This window comes from Aethalodelphis obliquidens, unplaced genomic scaffold (assembly GCF_003676395.1).
Source record: "Aethalodelphis obliquidens isolate GAN/ISIS:26980383/991018 unplaced genomic scaffold, ASM367639v1 scaffold9, whole genome shotgun sequence".
NCBI classification, from domain to species: Eukaryota; Metazoa; Chordata; class Mammalia; order Artiodactyla; family Delphinidae; genus Aethalodelphis; species Aethalodelphis obliquidens.
In genome coordinates this window covers 25,187,293-25,206,322 of record NW_020837953.1, presented here as the reverse complement: position 1 = coordinate 25,206,322, position 19,030 = coordinate 25,187,293, and the positions used below count along the sequence as shown (strand labels likewise).

The 19,030-nt window shown below is 52.8% G+C and overlaps 2 protein-coding genes across 2 annotated transcripts; both read left to right on the top strand.

Moving 5' to 3' along the window:
* Positions 1-2,344: 2,344 nt before the first annotated feature.
* On the top strand, positions 2,345-5,701 carry GJB5 (gap junction protein beta 5). The gene is made up of 2 exons (XM_027109183.1): positions 2,345-2,479; positions 4,509-5,701. The coding sequence occupies exon 2, from the start codon at positions 4,533-4,535 to the stop codon at positions 5,352-5,354; it is 822 nt and encodes a 273-aa protein (XP_026964984.1). The 5' UTR covers positions 2,345-2,479; positions 4,509-4,532; the 3' UTR covers positions 5,355-5,701.
* Positions 5,702-7,320: 1,619 nt separating this feature from the next.
* Positions 7,321-9,444, top strand: GJB4 (gap junction protein beta 4). The gene is made up of 2 exons (XM_027108277.1): positions 7,321-7,359; positions 8,456-9,444. The coding sequence occupies exons 1-2, from the start codon at positions 7,321-7,323 to the stop codon at positions 9,275-9,277; spliced, it is 861 nt and encodes a 286-aa protein (XP_026964078.1). The 3' UTR covers positions 9,278-9,444.
* The last annotated feature ends 9,586 nt before the right edge of the window (positions 9,445-19,030 follow it).

Sequence of the window (19,030 nt, the reverse complement as noted above, 5' to 3'; positions counted from 1 at the left end):
TCTCCTCTCTCCTGTACTTGGCAATCATTTGGAGGAAGAACGTGGAGGGGGACAGATATGTGTGACTCTCTTTGCAGGGTGTGTATATTTCATACATCATTCATTCCAAAAACGTAAACAGAGGCCTAACGTGGTACCTAACAGGCCCCATACTAGGCACTCAGGGCCCAGCACTGCCCCACAAGTGTGTAGCATCATGCCCATAGTGTGGCCTGGGTGGAAGAGTGTGTGCATGTGGGATGTGCCACGCTCGCTGTAGACCTGCGGTGTTTGTGGCTCTTGGACACACCGTCCATTGAATTCAGGCCCCGTGTGACCTGCTGATAAAGGGCATCTTAGAAGCTAATTAGACCAACAGGCTGCGACCAGGCACTAATGAGAAACCCTCCCGGGGCACGTCCTGCCTGCCCTCCCCACTCCCCAACCGTCACTGCCTGACCCGGGTTTTGCCTTTTTAACCCAAAGACATCATCCATCCACATGAGATTTCCTCTGGCGAGTAGTCTGTCTCCCCCTCCTTTCTCTGCCTTCCTTACATCTCAGAGAGAAGAGATGAACAGGGAAGGGGGGAGGAAGTCATTTTGGGTACCCACCACGTGCCAGGTGTGTGCGGGCAGTTCACATACATCAGAGGCAGTGGTAGAAAGCGCTTCCTTTGTGCCGGGCACTGTTCTGGCACTGTGTCTCTATTGGCTGGGCTAATCTGTGCGCCAACCCTACGAGGTAGGCAATGCTATTGTCCCACTGCACGGATAGGAAACTGGCACCACATGCAGAGGAAGAGGCAGAGCCGGATTCAGGCCACGCAGCCTGCACTCAGGCACCGCCCTGCATCGCTCTCACTGTCCTCACAGGACACCCCTCACGGGCACAAAATGTCTCATTGTACATCCGAGAAACAGGGAAAGTCCCCAGATCTGAAGGAACCAGAGGTGAGATTCAAATCCAGGGCTGTGAGATTCCAGATGCAGGGGTGTGGGCCCAGACGTAGGGGTGTATGAGCTCCAGATGCAGATCTCCCCTGCCTTAAGGCAGCTCCTTCTTCTGCCTGACCCATTAGACAGGGAGGCACCTGCTCTGGACAGGACTCATCCACTCCAAGGGACCCCAAGTCCCTTCTGCTGGAACTCACCCTCAACGTCCTTCTTACATCTCTGTGTCTCTGGGACCCTATCTGTGTGCCTGCCCCGGGCTGGGAGACCCTGACAACCTCTTCTGCTCCTCTCTTTATCTGTGTAGCCCAGCCCCAAACACAGCACCTGGCACACAGCCGTGTCTCAGCAATGATTCTTGAATTCAAAACACGGGCTGATGGAAGGGCTAGTGTGTCTGGTATGGGGGTAGGGGGCAGCCCCTCGGGGTCGGGGTAGACAGTGAAGGGCAGTCAGCCATGAAAGGGTTGGGGAGGAGCTTGGTGTACGTGTTTGGGGAGGAGTGGGGCTGTGTGTGCAGGGGAGAGGGTGGCTTTCTGTACAACGTCTCAGATACTCAGTGTTGGGGTGCAAAGACTGAACTAGATTCCAGCAGCAATGGGAAGCTGGGCCCAGAAACTGTTCCACGAGCTCTTCGCCATCATGAGAGGCTATGCAGCTGGTACTAGACTTATCAACTGGTAATTAAGGTCAAGCTGGTGAGTTCCTGGGGGTCAGGGGCTGATCCGTGTTATGTTGTGCTCATGACAAGCCCCTAAAAATGTCCGTTCATGGGAACTGATTTGCTCATTCAACAGGCGGGTCCCTGGAGCAAATTCAATTAAAATCAACTACTCCAATACAGTCTGATGAGAGTGTGGAGGCTGAGGGCAGTGGAAGCCCCGAGATGGGGCCCTAAGCCACCTGGGGCTGCACAGTCAGGGAAGGCTTCTTGGAGGAGTAGGCCAGGTGAGGAGAAAGGTGAAGGAAGGGCATCCAGGTGGGGACTATTGATGGGCAAAAGCATTTGGGCTGGAGAGAGAATTTGGGACTCATGGCATTTCCAAAGGTAACTGAAGCTGTGAGAACAGAAGGCCACTGAGCAGCAACTAGAGAGGGAGGAGTGTCTGGAGCGGCCCATAGCGTCCCAAGAAGTGGCAGTGGGAATTTCTGGAAAGGATAAGAAGCCAGGTCAGGCCTCGGCTTCTTCCACACAATGCCAGGGATGGGAAGACAAGCGGGGACTCAGAGTGGACCTGTGGTTGTTCCCAAGAGGATGCCAGGATTTGGGGCCCAGCCCCTGGGAGGAGGGAACCCCTAAATTTCCTTGGCCTCATCAGAGGCAGTCTGGGGAGGCTGGGGCCCAGCCAGTGGCAGTGCCTGGCGCAGCTCCTCCTCCTGGCCGGCGGCACACCCAGGCTGCCTGCCGAAATGTGCAGGCTCTGTCCTAGGAACGGGCTTCCCCAGACACTCTCCCTGGTTCTGACATGAGTTCCCGCTGCCTGCTGAGTTCGATGGCTGGCAGCCAGGAGCCGGTACCCAGAGAGCCCAGAGGAGTAGCCACTCAGGTAAGGCCATCTGTGTCCAGATGTGCTCTGCCCCTCAGCACACCTGGAAGGGGGAGACTTCTCTGGTGGAGTGCCGGGGGAGTGGCCTGAACACAAGGCCGCCCTGCGTCCTGATGGTGGAGGAATGAAGATGGGCCCCCCCCTCCTCTGCTCTGAGTTTTTCCCCTTTCTCCCCAGCTGAGCAGAGGTGGGAGCCAGGGACTGAGTGGGAGAGGGGCTCCCAGAGGGGCCAGGAGCTAAGCAGATGGGGCAGCTCTGCCTGGGCCTGCAAAACCCCGCCAACCCCAGGTTGGGCTGGGCGGAGCACCCCTGGGCTAGAGCCTCCTTGGGTGTTCCCTGAGAAGCTGCCAGGAGTTCCACCCACCTTAAGCAGGACTGAGCAAAGACAAGCGGATGATTCAGAGCGGGGGGGCCCACATTCTTATGTAGACAGGACAGTGGAGAGACAGGGCAGGGAGCAGAGTCACCCCCAGCCTCCCCTACCGGGGATTCACCTGGTGGAGGAGGGAGTGGACACAGCAGGCAGCTTCCCGAAACCCAAGGAAAGGGGCCCAGGCCCAGAGTGTGGGCTCCGAAGCCAGCCTGCCTGGGTTCAAATCCCAGCTCTGCCGCTTACCAGCTGTGTAACTATGAGCAAACCTCTCTGTGCTCCACTTTCCTCATCTGTAAATTGGGAATAAAACATATACCCTTTTATACAGTTGCTGTATTGATTCATGCCAAGTGCTCAGAACAGTGCTGGCGCTGCATAAACACCCGATAAATGCTGGCTTTTATCACTACCCTGCCCATCTGCAGTGGATCACGCAGCTGGTGGAGGGGGCGGCGGGGGCAGGACAGCACAGTCACCTTTGGCCTAGACCAGCACTAACCCCTTAGAGCAACAGGCTGTGCAGACAGGCTCCCTGAGGTCCCAGGGAGCCCAGTAGGGTAAGACCACCGTGCACAGGTCTCAGTGGACCGCCCCCAGGAGCCAGACAGAGGAATTCCAAGAGAGGCCGTGGGCGCCCCTCACTCTGAACCATAGTCACATTCCCTAATTGGAGGTAAATCTGATTCCTGTGTGTTCATCACACCAAACTCGCCAGCAGAACTGACCAGAGCAGCATTTCCCATTTCGGTGTCTTGACAAGGCTGTTCTACAAGATGACAAAAAAGGGTTCTACAGTCAAAGGAGTTGGTGCAATGCTGCATATTCTGTCCTCCTTTGGGAGATTCATAATGTGAATTTATTAGCATGGTCAAGTAAAGGGACCTATTTAACTGTGCGCTGAACATAGTGCTTGACTACTTTTCTTGAACACAGAAGAGAAGCCTTTTCTCTTGCTGCTTCTGTTGCCAGCCTATTGAGCAGGGTTCCATGGAACACCAGTTTGGGAAGCACAGGAATACCAGGCTACTCTACGAAGCCTATTGTATCAATATCAAGAGAATCATCGCTTTTGTTTCAGCTGCATTGCCGTTGGCCTTGCTTCAAGTGAGCCGCACGTGAGCAGGACACTGCCTCGATATTTATGGTGTTACACCAGACGGGAGTTTGGGGACGAGGTTCCAGCCTCCTCTCTAGCCCCATCCCCCAAACCAAGTAAAAGGCAAAGAGCGGGTTCCCCTTGGGAGGAAGCTGTCTAAGGGGAGACAGCCTAGCTCAGAAAGGAAAGGAGAAGTCATCCCCAGGTCTGACTCGCTGAGGAGGAGGGCCATGGTTGGGAGAGAGAGGGAAGTCAGCATGTCCCACCTCCTTAAGACCTGGGAGGACGAGTGGCTCCCCGGACCTGCCTTCACCCACTGCTATGGGGAAGAGTTGGGCTCTGGGCTGAATGACCTGTGCTCAAGGCCCAGCTCTGCACCTAATCGTGTGTGACCCTGCACAACCCCTCTGAACCTCAGTTTCCCTCAGCTGTAAAGGGGACGATAATAGAACCTAGCTCCGCCGTGGCTGGGAGGATCCAATCCAGTGACACTGTCTTATAAGGTGCTGAGCGTGAGCGTTCTATAAACTTGGGAAATGACAGTCATCCTCTCCCTGCAGTAGCGGCCGACGCCCGGGGCCACCATGAACTGGGGGATCTTCGAGGGGCTCCTGAGCGGGGTCAACAAGTACTCCACAGCCTTCGGGCGCATCTGGCTGTCCCTGGTCTTCATCTTCCGCGTGCTGGTGTACCTGGTGACGGCCGAGCGCGTGTGGAGTGATGACCACAAGGACTTCGACTGTGACACCCGCCAGCCGGGCTGCTCCAACGTCTGCTTCAACGAGTTCTTCCCCGTGTCCCACGTGCGCCTCTGGGCCCTGCAGCTCATCCTGGTCACGTGCCCCTCGCTGCTCGTGGTCATGCACGTGGCCTACCGCGAGGCCCAGGAGAAGAAGCACCAAGAGGCAGCAGGGAAGAACGGCGGACGCCTCTACCCGGACCCCGGCAAGAAGCGGGGCGGGCTCTGGTGGACATACGTCTGCAGCCTGGTGTTCAAGGCCGGCGTGGATGCCGCCTTCCTCTACGTGTTCCACTCGTTCTACCCCAAATACACCCTCCCTCGCGTGGTCAGGTGCCACGTGGCTCCGTGTCCCAATACGGTGGACTGCTTCATCTCCAAGCCCACAGAGAAGAACATCTTCACTCTCTTCATGGTGATCATGGCCGTCGTTTGCATCGTGCTCAACCTGGTGGAGCTGGCCTACCTAGTGAACAAGAGGTACCGGGAGTGCCTGCTGGTGAGGAAAGCCCGGGCCACGGGCCTGGGCCACCGCCGGAACTGGGCCACCGCTTCCTCCAAACAGGACGACCTCCGCTTGGGCGACCTCACCTTTCTGGGCTCAGACGCTCCCCCTCCTCTCTTACCAGACCACCCTCAAGACCACGTGAATAAAACCATCCTGTGAGGGGCTGCCTGGTCAGGCCTGGGTTGGAAGGACCCGGCAGCCAAGGTGCAGCCTTGGGGGTGGGAGCGCTGTGCGGGGAGTGGGGACAGGCAAGAGGGAGGGTCCGACGACCTGGGTTCAGATCCCTTTTCCCCAGCTCCTGCCACCTACCCCAGCCGTGTGGCCTTGGGCAAGTTACCCCTTGGAGCTGAACCTCGGCTTCCTTTTGTGTACAACGGAGATGATGAGGCGCCCCCCAACAGGGCTGCCGCTGTGAGGAGGGGCTTAATACGAGAATGGATGTGCACATGCCTTCAGTGTGTGGTGCCCATGGTCAGGGCTTAATAAAAGTCAATTCATTCACTGATTCAAGGTGACCTTTGATCCTTCGACCTTTGTGAGCCTTATCAGGTCATGGGGTCAACATCTCTGCCCCTGCAAAGGGCTGCACTTGATCTAGCCAGGTAAGAGCGCCCCCAGCACTCCTGTGGGTGTCATGCCCCTTGCTCATGCTCAAGTCTAGCCTTTATCCTCAGTTGCAGTTTTAGGCCCATGGGTTGTCTGCAAAGAGAATGGAGCTTAATTACATGGGGAACCGCGTGTCTCGGTGGAAAGTTAATGGACTTTTGAGTCATAACACTTGCATTTGAACACAAGTTCCAGTGGAACTCTAAGAAAGCGACTACAGCTCCTCTCCAAAATGGGTTAACAATGCTGAGCTGGTGGGGTCGTGAGTCTGGATGAGCTCACGACTGCGGATGGGGTTAGCCGGCTGTAAAAAGGCCACATAAGCATTAGTCACTGGTGTTAGGAAGTGCTCTATAAATGCTTGTGGGAAATGAGGCAAAGGAGCCCCTCCCTGGCTGCACATTAACGTTCACTGTTCCAGGCCCAAGGCCTCTCTGCAGCCCCCACTGGGTCACACTCCGACTTCCCTGGAAACCCAGGCCCATAGAGGCTGGACAGGGAGGCTGTGCATTTCATGCTGCGACCTGCATTCCTTGTCTCCACCAGGGCAGCGGTGCCCTCCCACGCCCTACACAACTCACCAGCAGCCCAAGCTCTAGTCCCCAGAAATGCCCTGCCAGGGTAGAATGCAATCCTGGACTGGATCATAGATCCATAGATGTCAGCTGCTGAGGGCCTCAGAACCAGGCTTCCAGAGGAAAGGTAGGAGAGAGGCCTGGGGACAGGGGGACGGGGGCAATAGGGCAATGGGAGGGGGACAGGGACAATGCCATCTGGTGCCAACCAGGTCCCGAACACGAGGCTACCAGGCTCCTGCGCCTGCTCGAGCAGTGTCCCTGCCAGCACAGGGAGCCAGACCCAGCCATGCCTGGCCAAGCTGCAGAGAAGGCGTGGGCCAGGGGAGAAGAGACACAGGTGTTTGCTCTGAACGTGTGCCCAGCAAGCCCGCCCGCCTACCTGCCTGCCCACCCAATCGCTCTCATTTGGTTCACTGGCTCAGAAAGCTCCCCCAGCAGGGGAGTGAGGAACAAAAGCTGCCTCCAGGAGGCCCTCAGGCAGATGGACAGACAGACCGGCCCAGGGACAGGAGACTGGCTGCTAGACCCAAGAAAGGTGAGGACCAAATCGGGAAGGAGGCTGGGCTGGGAGGCAGGGATGGGCTGACGATCCCCAGGGGACCTCGGGCTGTGGGCCAGACTTCAGGGAGGAGTAGGGGGCACAGAGGATCTCTGGAGAAACCCCAGGGAAGCCCCAAGGAGGGGAACGAATGTTCTGCCAGACCAAAGGGAGGACAGAAGACTAGAGAAGAGATAAATAAGAGGAGGGATGAGGAAGAAGTGGGGTTTCGACTGGGTTTAGCAAATGTCTATTGTGTGTTCACTGGGCCAGGCTCGGTGCTGAGTCCTGGGGAACCAGAGACGAATGATATGCGGAGGCTGCCCTCCAGAAGCTGACAGTCTGGCACGGAAAACAGGTGAACAGACCATTTAAGTACCGGTGAGGCATTCTTCCAGAAACGATGGAGGAGGAGGCTCAGAAAATGTCCCAGAGGCACAAGGTGTGAAGATGCTGATACCTGAGTCAGGGATAGGGGAGGGCCCAGGGCCAGAGGTGGAAAACGATGTCACTGCAGGTAAGGGGTGTGGAGGATGGAGCACGCAGGACACAGCCTGAATGAAACAATGGCCTGTGTGGGCAGCAAACAGCCACTGAGCGGACGGAGAGGGGAGATGTCCCTGAAAGAAAAGGTAGGTGGTGGGGGGAGGACCGTGCCAGAATCTTAGCTCTGTCCCCTCCCCAATCCCTCCCAAAGGCTGGAATGGTTGGAATTCCAGAGGAACCCACTGTGGTCAGGACAGTCAGCCCTCAGGCCCAGCACCAAAAGAAGGGGTGGCAGGATGATACCAAGCCACCATGGTTCCAAAGAGCCTGTTTCATTTGGAAGGGAATGTCAGGGTGGGGGACATCCTGGAGCCGGAGAGGAGAATGAGGATGGATATCACTCCGGGGTCTGCCCACCAGGCACAGGGCCTGGCTCATGCTGGCGCTCAGTTGGAGAAAGTTGAAGGATAAAAATCCACATCCCTCAGATTTCCCTGGCGGTCCAGTGGTTAAGACTCCATGCTGCCACTGCAGGCGGCACGGGTTCGATCCCTGGTAGGAGAAGCTCTGCACGCTATGCCATGCGGCCAAGAAAAAAAGATGCACATCCCTCCCGTCCTGCCGGCTCCAGCCCTGGGGGCTGATGGGAGAGCAGATCGTCCAACCCACACTTTGTTACTATTTCTTCAGAAATCATGTGACGCCGCAGGCCTGAAGGTTGGAGTCGATGAGGTTGGTGGGCACATCATGCAGGACGATTACCCTTCACATGTATCTATTACTTTGTAGAATAAAATATGCCCTGATTTTGGAACTGGAAGATGGAAGTTCAAGACCAGCTCTGCCACTTCCAGCCGTGGGCCTTGGGCGTGTTCCTCTCTGGGCCTTAGCTTACTCCCCCGTGAACTGGGGACAATGGCAATCCTTACCCCACCGAGTCATTGCCAGTGTGGATATGATGATACGGTGGTCGTGAAATGGTTTGCCAGTCACACCCTTAATGAAGGTTCCCATTTCCAGGTTCTCCTAGGCCTTGGGACCCCCTGGTCTAGATCATCCACACGAGGAACAAAGGCCACAATCAGCATGAACTGGGGTTCCTGCGGGGCGTCCTGAATGGGGTGAACAAGTACCCCACGGCACTGGGCCGCATCTGGCTGTCCGTGGTCTTCATCTTCCGCGTGCTGGTGTACGTGGTGGCGGCCGAGGAGCTGTGGGATGATGAGCAAAAGGGCTTCATCTGCAACACCCGCCAGCCGGGCTGTGCCAACGTCTGCTACAATGAGTTGTTCCCCGTGTCCCCCGTGCGCCTCTGGGCCCTGCAGCTCATCCTGGTCACGTGTCCCTCACTGCTCGTGGTCATGCGTGTGGTCTACCGCCAGGAGCACAAGCGGAAGCACCGCCTGAAGCACGGGCCCGACGTCCCATCCCTATACAACGACCTGGACGAGAAGCGGGGCGGGCTCTGGGGGACAGACCTGCTGAGTCTCCTCCTCAAGGCGGCCGTCGACTCTGGCTTCCTCTACATCTTTCAGCGCCTCTACCAGGACCATGACATGCCCCACGTGGTGGCCTGCTCTGAGTCGCCAGGCCCCCGCACTGCGGACTGCTACACCTCCCGGCCCGCGGGGAGGAAGGTCTTCACACACTTCGTGGTGGTCGCAGCCATGCTCAACCTCAGTGAGGTCACCCACCCGGTGGGCAAGAGGTGCCTGGAGACCCTTGGCTCCAGATGCCGGGGGTCTCAGCGCTGGACTCACCTGCCTGAGACATGCCCACCGTATGCCCTCTCCCAGGGGGAGCACCCCCAGGATGGGAACTCTGTCCTAATGAAGGCTGGATCAAGCACAGTGGACGCAGGTGGGTATCCATAACGGGTGAGGTCAGTGGCTGAGACCACCAGAGCCTCTGCCTGCTCCCTAAGGCCACGGCAGGGCAGGTGAGGAACGTGGGTGTGGAGCTCAGGAGACCCACCCAGAGGCTAATGCTGGGAAGCAAATTGGTCTCTGGGTCCTCAGCCCCAGGGCAGGAAGGTTGATGGCTGGAGGGGATTTTATATATGGTGATAGGGTATGTCAAACCCTTAATAAATACGATTTTCTCAGTGTTTTGCAGACCAGGGAGGGAGTGATGGGAAGGAAAGCAGGGGGGTTCACAATGGACCTTGGAGAGGAGGCCAAGACCGCTCAGTGGGCCTCTGAGCCCTGGAACCTCAGATCCAGGTTTACCCATCACACACACACACACACACACACACACACACACAGGCACACCACACTCACACACCCACACCACACACAGAGCATGCCCCCAGGACGTGGTGGGAAGCCCAGAGGCTGACCCAGGGGTCTCTGGACTCTGCAACCAGCTGGTCAAAGCAGGAGGGGAGGGACCCCAGGAGACCCTGTGCCAGCATGAGTTGGTTCTCAGTGAGTGTCACTCAGATGAGTGCACATGGCTCCCCCATTCCGGCCTCCCGAACCCTGCCCAGCACAGGTCCCCAGAGGTAAGTCCCTTGGAGGGTAGGAGAGGCAGGCCTGCTGTGCGTGGGGCAGTGCCGAGAGCACGTCCCGGATGGGCAGTCTGCCAGTGTGTCTAGGAGGCCCACGCCCACAGGCCAGGGACCCACGGACAGCATCCAAGCTAACAGGCCCCTCACAGATCCTCAAGGATGAGGAACTTCCCTTCTCTTTACTGGCTACACAATCCCTCATCCTCCCCTATACACACCACTCAGACCTTGACAACGGCCAAAACCAGCCTAGACTTGCCCTGAGTCCCAGAACACACACAAATGGCTCATGGGACAACCATCTGGGAGACCCCCAGGCATCTCCCACTCGGCAACCCCCAAACTGACCACGTCATCTTCCCCAAACCTGCCCTCCTCAAGGATCACCCCCCCCCCCATGAATAACACTGCCATCCGCCCAATTGTCTAAGCCAGGAGCTAGCCTGACATCCTCATCTCCACCCCATCTCCCAGCCCCTCACACCCCACCTCCCAGTACAGCACCAAATCCCACTAATTTCAACCCCTAAATGTTTCCTGAATCTACCTCTCCTCTCCCACCCCACAGCCTGACCACCTCCCACTGGGCCTCTCCCATCTGCCCTCCTCTACGGGGACAGAGCGGTTGTGTACGAATCTGACCACATCATTCCTCCTGCTTTGACAGTCTTTCCAGCATGGCCACCACCCCCACTGCCCTCCACCTGGCCCCGCTGACCTCCCCAGCCTCACCCCCACCCTCCTCATACCATCATAACACACCAAAGGGCTTGCAGATCTCCAACCAGACATCCCATCACGCTGGGTCGTGCCGGAAGCTTTTGGACATGCTGTTCCCTCTGCTGGAATGCCCTTCCTCCCTCCGCTAGGACGCTTCCTCAAACCCCAGGGACAGCCTCAACCACATTCTCCGTGCACCAGCCTCGCCTGTACCTCTGCCATTCTCCCCGAAATGGAGGGGTCCTCTCCGCGTGAGTCTGTAAGCCCTTCACGCACAGGACGATGAGTCATCCAGCTCCCTGCTGCCTTCAATAAAAGTTTGTTAAATGAGTGAAGGGGCGATGAGCTGCTTGACAGAAGGGACCGTGTCTCGTTTATCTGAATCTGAATCCTCCACCACACCTAGCCCAGGGAGTTCAGCATGGTGTTTCCTTGCTTGTGTGTTTTGTTGTTTTAACTAATCCAGCCTAAAGGTTGTTTGTTTGTTTTTTTAAGGTATTCAGCAATTATTCTTTATTGTTACTGGAGCTGATAGATACTAAATCATTTAGGAGACACCATTTCATAGGTAGTATACATCCCTTAATCAACTTCATTGTTGGGGAGCTAGAATTCGAAAGAAGGAACATCGTGCCAGCCTCTTCAGCTTTCCAGGGGAACTTGGTACTTCTTCCCAAGGTATCCACCCCCATCATACAGTGAGGGCACAGCGGCAGGAAGCTTAGGTCTGAACGGAATGGCGTTATGCAGATACACTGAATAAGTCCATATTACATATCTTTGGTTGACTCAGTCTCCCACCCAATAGTTTAAAAACTTCAGTTCACATGTGGGCACCTTCATTCATTCTTTTATTTGTTCATCTAAAAATAGTTATTAAGCACCATTTGTGGGTGCTTATCAGCTATCAGCATCCTTCCCAAGAGGGAAGCTTTGGGGAAACTGGTCATTCCATTTCTGGTACCTCCACACAGCCTAAAGGTTTTTATAGGTGAGGAAACTTTGGCCTAAAGAGGGAAGGGGACCTTCCAAGCCCGCAGAAATAAGCTGAATCTGTGGGGGGCTGTGTCCCCCATGATCCCTGGAGAGCCTCCAAGCCCACCCCTGATTATTGAACAAGATCAGAGAGCCACCGCATCTTAGGTCAGGGTCCCTGGAAGCAGAGCCCGTGGCAGGAATTTGTGTGCATGTAAGGAAGGAACAGAGGAAGCAGGATGGCAAGGGGGAGGAGCTGAGCAGGGTGTGTGTTCAGGGAAACTCAGCCTTAACCTGATTGATCCCCATGGGGTGAAGGGCATTTGGATCATAAGTCCCATCACAGCGTTGTCCCCCCCGGAGGAAAGGGCATCAGGCTTAGGAACTCCCATAGCCATCAGTCATTGGTTTCACCCCAAGCAGGAGGGCTGGCAGGAGGGGTAGGTGGCTCCCACTCAGTCCAGGTCAATTCTCCAGGGGCAGCTATAAGCCATGAGTGGATGTCCCCCAGGAAAAGGGACATGGGCAGGGTACCAATACCATCCACTGAACTCCCGACCTCAAGAAACAAGGTGGCCCCCACTGCCAAGCTGTGACCACCCAACCCTGGGGAAAATGGTGGCCCTCTCGACCAGTTCAGAACAAGACGGCCCCCAGCTGCTCAGCCCAAGGCAGCTCCCACATGCAGGACAGCAGACAAGCCACAGGCAACACCCTCTGAGATTCCAGGCTTCCCATTCCAGGGGCTGCTGCTGGGTCCAACACAGGGCGAGAGCAGCCTAGGACCTTGACTACTCCCACGCCAGCCCTCTTCGTGGGCACTATTCCCAGAAGTCTCAAGTCCTGAGCCAACTGAGCCAGGTGGAGACCAAACACCATCTGACCGGCCTGAGGCCACCACTCTCTGACATTCCACCTCCATCTTCTTGAAAACTCTTCCCTCTTAGGCCCTGCCATCTTTCCCCCCAACCCTCCACCCACCCCCATGGCTGCACCTACTTCTCCTCGTTCATTAAAGACTTGAGCACGTGACTCGGAGTCTTCTGGTATTCTCTCACGGCCCAGGGCTGCGGGGACCACCCACGCGCCACACTGCCCTCTTCATTCCATGCCGTCCTCGTGTCCTGTGACCTCCTCCTCCTCTCCACTTAGCTACCCACTTGTAGGACCACACCCCGGACCTTGTCTTCCCCCACAACTGCTCCACCTCTAGAATCTTCCAACCAATTCAGGTCAGTGAATATTTATTGTTCACTTTTATGTGACAAGCCCCGTGCCAGGTGCACAGGATTTATCTGGGAAGAATCAGGCACAGTCCCTGACCTCGTGGAGCTTACATGCTATGAAGAGGATGGCGGCTGAACTCCTGACACCTGGGGAAGCAGGGGGTGCTGGGGGAGGGGGAGGAGGAGCCAACATCCGGGCACCCAGGAAAAGCTTCCCTGGGACTTCTTAAGCTGACATCTAGAGAAAGAGGAGGATTCTGCCAAGCAAAGAGGGGAGGGGATTCCAGGCAGAGGGGAGAGTATATGAAAAGCCTAGAAAGGAGAGCAAACCTGATGCCAAGGACAGGAAGCAACCCAGGAGGGCTCATGGTAGGAGTCCGGCCGAAGTAGACAGGGGCTGGATCATACAGTGCTCTTTCTCTGGAAATCTCCATTAATGATTTTGGACTTTATCCTAAGAACAATGAAAAGTCACTGGGGAGACTTCGTACAGAAGCGACATGATCTAATTTCACAGCGTCTGGTCACAGTGTGGAGGGGCCGAGGCAGGGCTCTCTGTTTAGAGCCTGACACAATAGTCCAAGTGAGAAACAACAGTGGACTCAACTAGGGTGCGCACAGTGGTGATGGAAAGAAGTAGCTGGATTTAAGAGACGCTTACAAGATAGAATCGAAATGATTTGGTGACTTGGTTGGGTGTGGGGATCAGGTAGAGAGAGGAATCAAAGTGACGCCCGGGTTTCTGGCTCTGGGTGGTGGTGCCGTTTACCAAGTGGAGGAGCAGGTGTGATAACTTCCACCTGATAACTTCTGATAACTTCCGTTTCAGACGAATTAGACTGAGACACAAATAAGGTGGTTATCCCCTCTCATTCATGGACTGCCTTATAACCCTGGCTCGCTACTAAGACACTTATTATCATTCTTAGTGACTTCACACCCAAAACCTTGACCTCTCAGTTCCTGGACTTCCTTGTTTCCAACAATCTTTTTCTCCACCCATTGAACCTGTCCACATGTGTGCTCACACCCTAGACCCTGTGTGTACCGAGAGCTGCACAACCTCCTATCTGTGTAACTCACTCTCTCTCGTTACCACTCCAGCAATCCTTCTGCCCCCTCTATTAGTCAATAACCCCATTACCTCAATGTCCGTCACCCCCTTCATATCCCCACCTTCCCTCCTTCCCCAGCTAGAGTCCATGGGCCCCCACGTCATTGCCGACTCGTAGTTATCCTCACTCCCTTGCCTTTCTGTGCTTCTATGATCACTCCCCAGGCAAGACCCTAACTTCAAGTAAACCCAACTCTTCATGTGGCCCCTGTTCCAGAACACCAGGAGAACAATACCACTGGACCGGCTGGTTTCAGGTGCAACTTCTAGCCACAAAGATCAAGTGGGCACTCAGCATCTCTAAGAAATTCTACGTTTTCCTAAAACTTTAACTCTATTCTCCAAGATAACTATATCATACCTTCTCTTTCCCCAGACCTCCAGCCCCCATTCTCCTAATCCCCCATTTCAGCCGAGAGCCAGGCATCCTGTGCCATTGGGCAATAGAAGCAGTAGGCAAGCACTAACTTATCCCCTACCACCAAGTCTGCCAGCCTCCTGGCATGAGTGCCCCTTCACTCTGCCTTCTCCCGTATAACATGGATGAAGCATCCCTGCTCCTGGTACCCCCGCCCCCAACCGTATGTGGGCACTGGACGCCATCACCTCTCACCTCCACTGTGTCACGATTCCTTTCTATAAACATATCCTATAAGGTTTTCCTCTCTCTCCTTTTTTATTTTTATTTTCTAATATTTGTTTATTTATTTTTGGCTGTGTTGGGTCTTGATTGTAGCACGTGGGCTTAGCTGCCCTGTGGCACGTGGCATCTTAGTTCCCCAACCGGGGATCGAACTCACGTCACCTACATTGGAAGGTGGATTCTTAACCCCTGCGCCACCAGGGAAGTCCCTCTCTCTTCTTTAAAATTCCCTCTTGACATCACATCCTTCTCCAGCTACTACCCTGTTTACAGAAAAACCAAAATCCTCTAAAAGTTGTCTACACTCGACAGCTCCCCTTCCTCACCACTTTAACCACTGCAGTCAGGACTGCTCTTGTCAAGGTCACGAATGGCCGACACATTGTCAGATCCACTGGTCATCCTCATCTTAACCCCGTCAGCAACATTTGGGTGTTGAGAGCTCCCTCCTTAAACCCCATCTTCCCTTGGCTCCCGGGCAGCACCCTCTCCTGAATCCACCTCTCTGACGGGTCTTTCTTGACCTCCATGGATTCCTCTTCCTCTTGCTGATCTCTGAACGCAGGATGCCCCAGGGGCCAGTTCTCTACCCTCTTTTCTCCTCTATCTACACTTCCCCTCTGTGATCTTGTCCAGAATCATCCATAAAATCATCTATAAGCTGCTGACGCTCACATTTTTAAGTTCAGACCTAACCACTCCCATGAGTGTTAGACTCATGCATCCAACTTCCCGTTGGTCACCCAAAATAGAACTCTTAATCCCGCAACAGAGAACGGATTTATGCTTCCTCTTGGTCTTCTCCACCTTGGAAGATGTCATTCCTGTCCACCCAGCTGCTCGATTCAAAGACCTAGATGTCTCTTTCCGCATAATCACATCCACACCATTAGTGAGTCGAGTTGGATATAATTCCAAAATATGCTCAAAGTCCATTCCCTTCCTACCATCTCCAAGTGCCACCTCGCTGAACACTGGATACCTGCAGTTGGCTCCCTGCCTCCACTCTTGCTCCTCTTCAATTCCTCCTCCACGCGACAGCCTGAGAGATCTTTCTATCATGTAAATCAGGCCAATTCACTCCCTTGCTTAAAACCCTCCAAGTGACTTCCCATCAGGGCCGTAAAACATGAAGATAAACTCTTTGCCATGCCCGCAAGTCCCTACCTGTTTAGGCCCTGGTTACCTCTCCAAACTCATCTTCCTAAGCCCGCCCCTCCCCTTCTCACACGCACCCCTCCACCACCATCACCCGGCTCTCCCCCACCCACCCCCCACCCCCACGCGTGCACACACACCAGCCTTCTCCCACCTCGGTGTCTTTGCTCTGATTTCTGCTGCCAGTGCTCTTCCCCAGAGCTTCACACAACTGCCTCCTTAGCATTCTCATCTCAAATCAACATCCTCTCCTCCAGGCGGCCCTTTGTGGCCCACCCACCCCCAATGAAACACACAGGCCACACAGTCGCCCTCTACCATATGACCCCATTTTATCGTCTTCATGGCATTTACTAGTATATGAAATTTTCTTATTTGTTTACATGTTTATTCTCTGTATCATCCCACTAGGATGAGCTCCTTGAAAACAGGGACTCTGTCATGTTCACCCCTTTATCCACCAGCACCCAGAACAGTGCTTGACACATAGTAAGCACTCAGTAAAAACGCGTTGACCCACTGAGTGATCGGCACCCAGGTGGAGACGTCTAGCAAGCTGTTGGGTATAAGAGGGAAAAGCCCTGGCCAGGAGATATCAATTTGGGAGTTGTCAGCAAAACATCTACATATGAGATAAGACTTTGCTCCAAAATTATCTCTGAGGTAGGAAAGATTTGTCTTATATTCCAGTCCTTACAAAGCCTCCTGAATTACGGGGCAGGCTCTCAATTACTACGTTTTGAACAACAAAATGCTCTTTGGGGAAAACTCGTTAGCCTGAAATAACCTCAATCAATGAAGTTTTGGATATGCATGGAGGTCGCTGGTAGAATCAAAAAAAAATGGAGGCAAGGACATTTCACACAGATTCAATCATTATTCCTACGGGTATGACCTTATAATTTCAAGTATTCATCTTTTTAAGCAAGGCTTTCTAAAAAAAATCACTTCAAGAACAATAAAGAAATTGGTTATGTTGTGGAGACGACAAATACACACCTACCAGATGATTTTTTTTTTTTTTAGTTTATGTAACCTAATATTATGCAATCAGGTTTTGTGGCAAAGAATAAAGTTTCCAGCATCACACACAGATTCAGAAAGCACTATGACACAAATAACTTGGGCAAAAATAAAGTTTGTGTGTTCTATAAAAGGTTAATGATAACAAACAAAAGCTCTAATGGTCCTGACCCAGGTGTTAAAGAGAAATGTTAAAAGTTTAAATAAAATTGCTTCATAAAATATGAGGGGAGAAAAAAAATAATGTATTACTACAATGTCTTATATAATATGTGATTTTTTTAACATATAGCAAACTAAGTTAATAAAGTACATCAGTACTTCAACCACACTAAAAGTTTATGTATTCAAATTAGGCTCCAAACTTTTTGGAGAGTCTCCTCATTGGGAATCTAGGGGATTGCTTTTAATTTGGTTTTATTCTTATATCTGGGCCTCTATGGTAGGTGGTAACTTAAGCCCTGAGACTGTCTAATACTGTACAGAGACTGTTTGGGGGAGAGATAAGAAGATGCCCTAGGGTGGAGGCTTAAAGACCAAATGGAGTGGGCCTGTGGGATAAACTGGTATCATATAAGCCACGGGAAACAATGTCACAGAGGAGGAAGTTGATGTCACGGAAGCCAAGAGAAGTTTCTAGAAGAGTTTCTAGGAAGAGGAGAAAGTGATCATCGGTGCCAAACACTGTCATGGGTCAAATCACATAAAGACTGAAAAGTGTTCTTTGGATTAACAAAGATGGTCATTGGTACCCATGGAAGGAATATCTGTAGAGAATGGGGTGCAGAAACCAGGTCCCAACAAAGTGAGGGACAGTGAAGGTCAAGCAAATGGAGATAGCAAGAGCAGACAACTGGTTGGAAAATGGTGGCTGTGGGAACAATAGAAAATTAAAGGGTACTGGCTGCAAGAGAATGGGGGCAGTCAAGCAAGTTTTTTTCTTTTTTTATAATGAGAGAGGCTTGGGAATATTTAAAAGTGGTGAGATTAAACCAGTAGAAGGGAAAGGAGGTCAAGTTCCCCAAGAGAGCCAGAGGGAATGGGGTGCAGAGCCCAGATGGAGGCTCAGACTTCAACAGGAAAAGTACAGTTCAGTTATTGTAACAGGAGGAGAGGAAGAAAGGGTGAGGCAGGTATGAGTCAACCCGCTGTCTAACCAGTTACCCCAGCCTTCTCACTTCTCTCTCCCTCAACAGCTGCCCATGTTTGTTGACCTCACGGGCACCGCCAGAGCTGAGCCTGTGACCCTCTCCTGCCTACATTCCCTTCCGTCTGTATCCAGCCTACATTCGGGCTCCAGAGAATTCCTCCCACCACCCTCCTCTCACATGGGAGCTTCTAAATTGATGTCTAATATCATATGATATCACTTATATGTGGAATCTAAAACAAGGCTACAAATGAACTTATCTACAAAATTGAAATAGAGTTACAGATGTAGAAAATAAACTTATGGGGACTTCCCTGTGGTCCAATGGTTAAGAATCTGCCTTCTGATTCAGGGGACACGTAAATCCCTGATCAGGGAACTAAGATCCCACATACCATGGGGCAACTAAGCCCATGCACTCTAGAGCCCACGCACCACAACTAGAGAGTCTGCACACTGCAATGAAAGGTCCCACCTCCCGCAAACAAGAACCAATGCAGCTAAATAAATAATTTTTAAAATAAATAAATAATTTTTTAAAAAAGAAAATAGAAGCTTTTTAGATAGCCTCATCCACCAGAGGGCAGACAGCAGAAGCAAGAAGAACTATAATCCTGCAGCCTGTGGAATAAAAACCACATTCACAGAAAGATAGACAAGAGGAAAAGGCAGAGGGCTATGTACCGCATGAAGGAACAAGATAAAGGCCCAGAAAAACAACTAAATGAAGTGGAGATAGGAAACCTTCCAGAAAAAGAATTCAGAATAATGATAGTGAAGATGATCCAGGACCTCGGAAAAAGAATGGAGGCAAAGATCTGGAAGATGCAAGAAATGTTTAACAAAGATCTAGAAGAATTAAAGAACAAATTAATGCACAGAAATCTCTGGCATTCCTATATACTAATAATGAAAAATCTGAAAGTGAAATCAAGAAAACACTCCCATTTACCATTGCAACAAAAAGAATAAAATACCTAGGAATAAACCTACCTAAGGAGACAAAAGACCTGTATGCAGAAAATTATAAGACACTGATGAAAGAAATTAAAGATGATACAAATAGATGGAGAGATATACCATGTTCTTGGATTGGAAGAATCAAC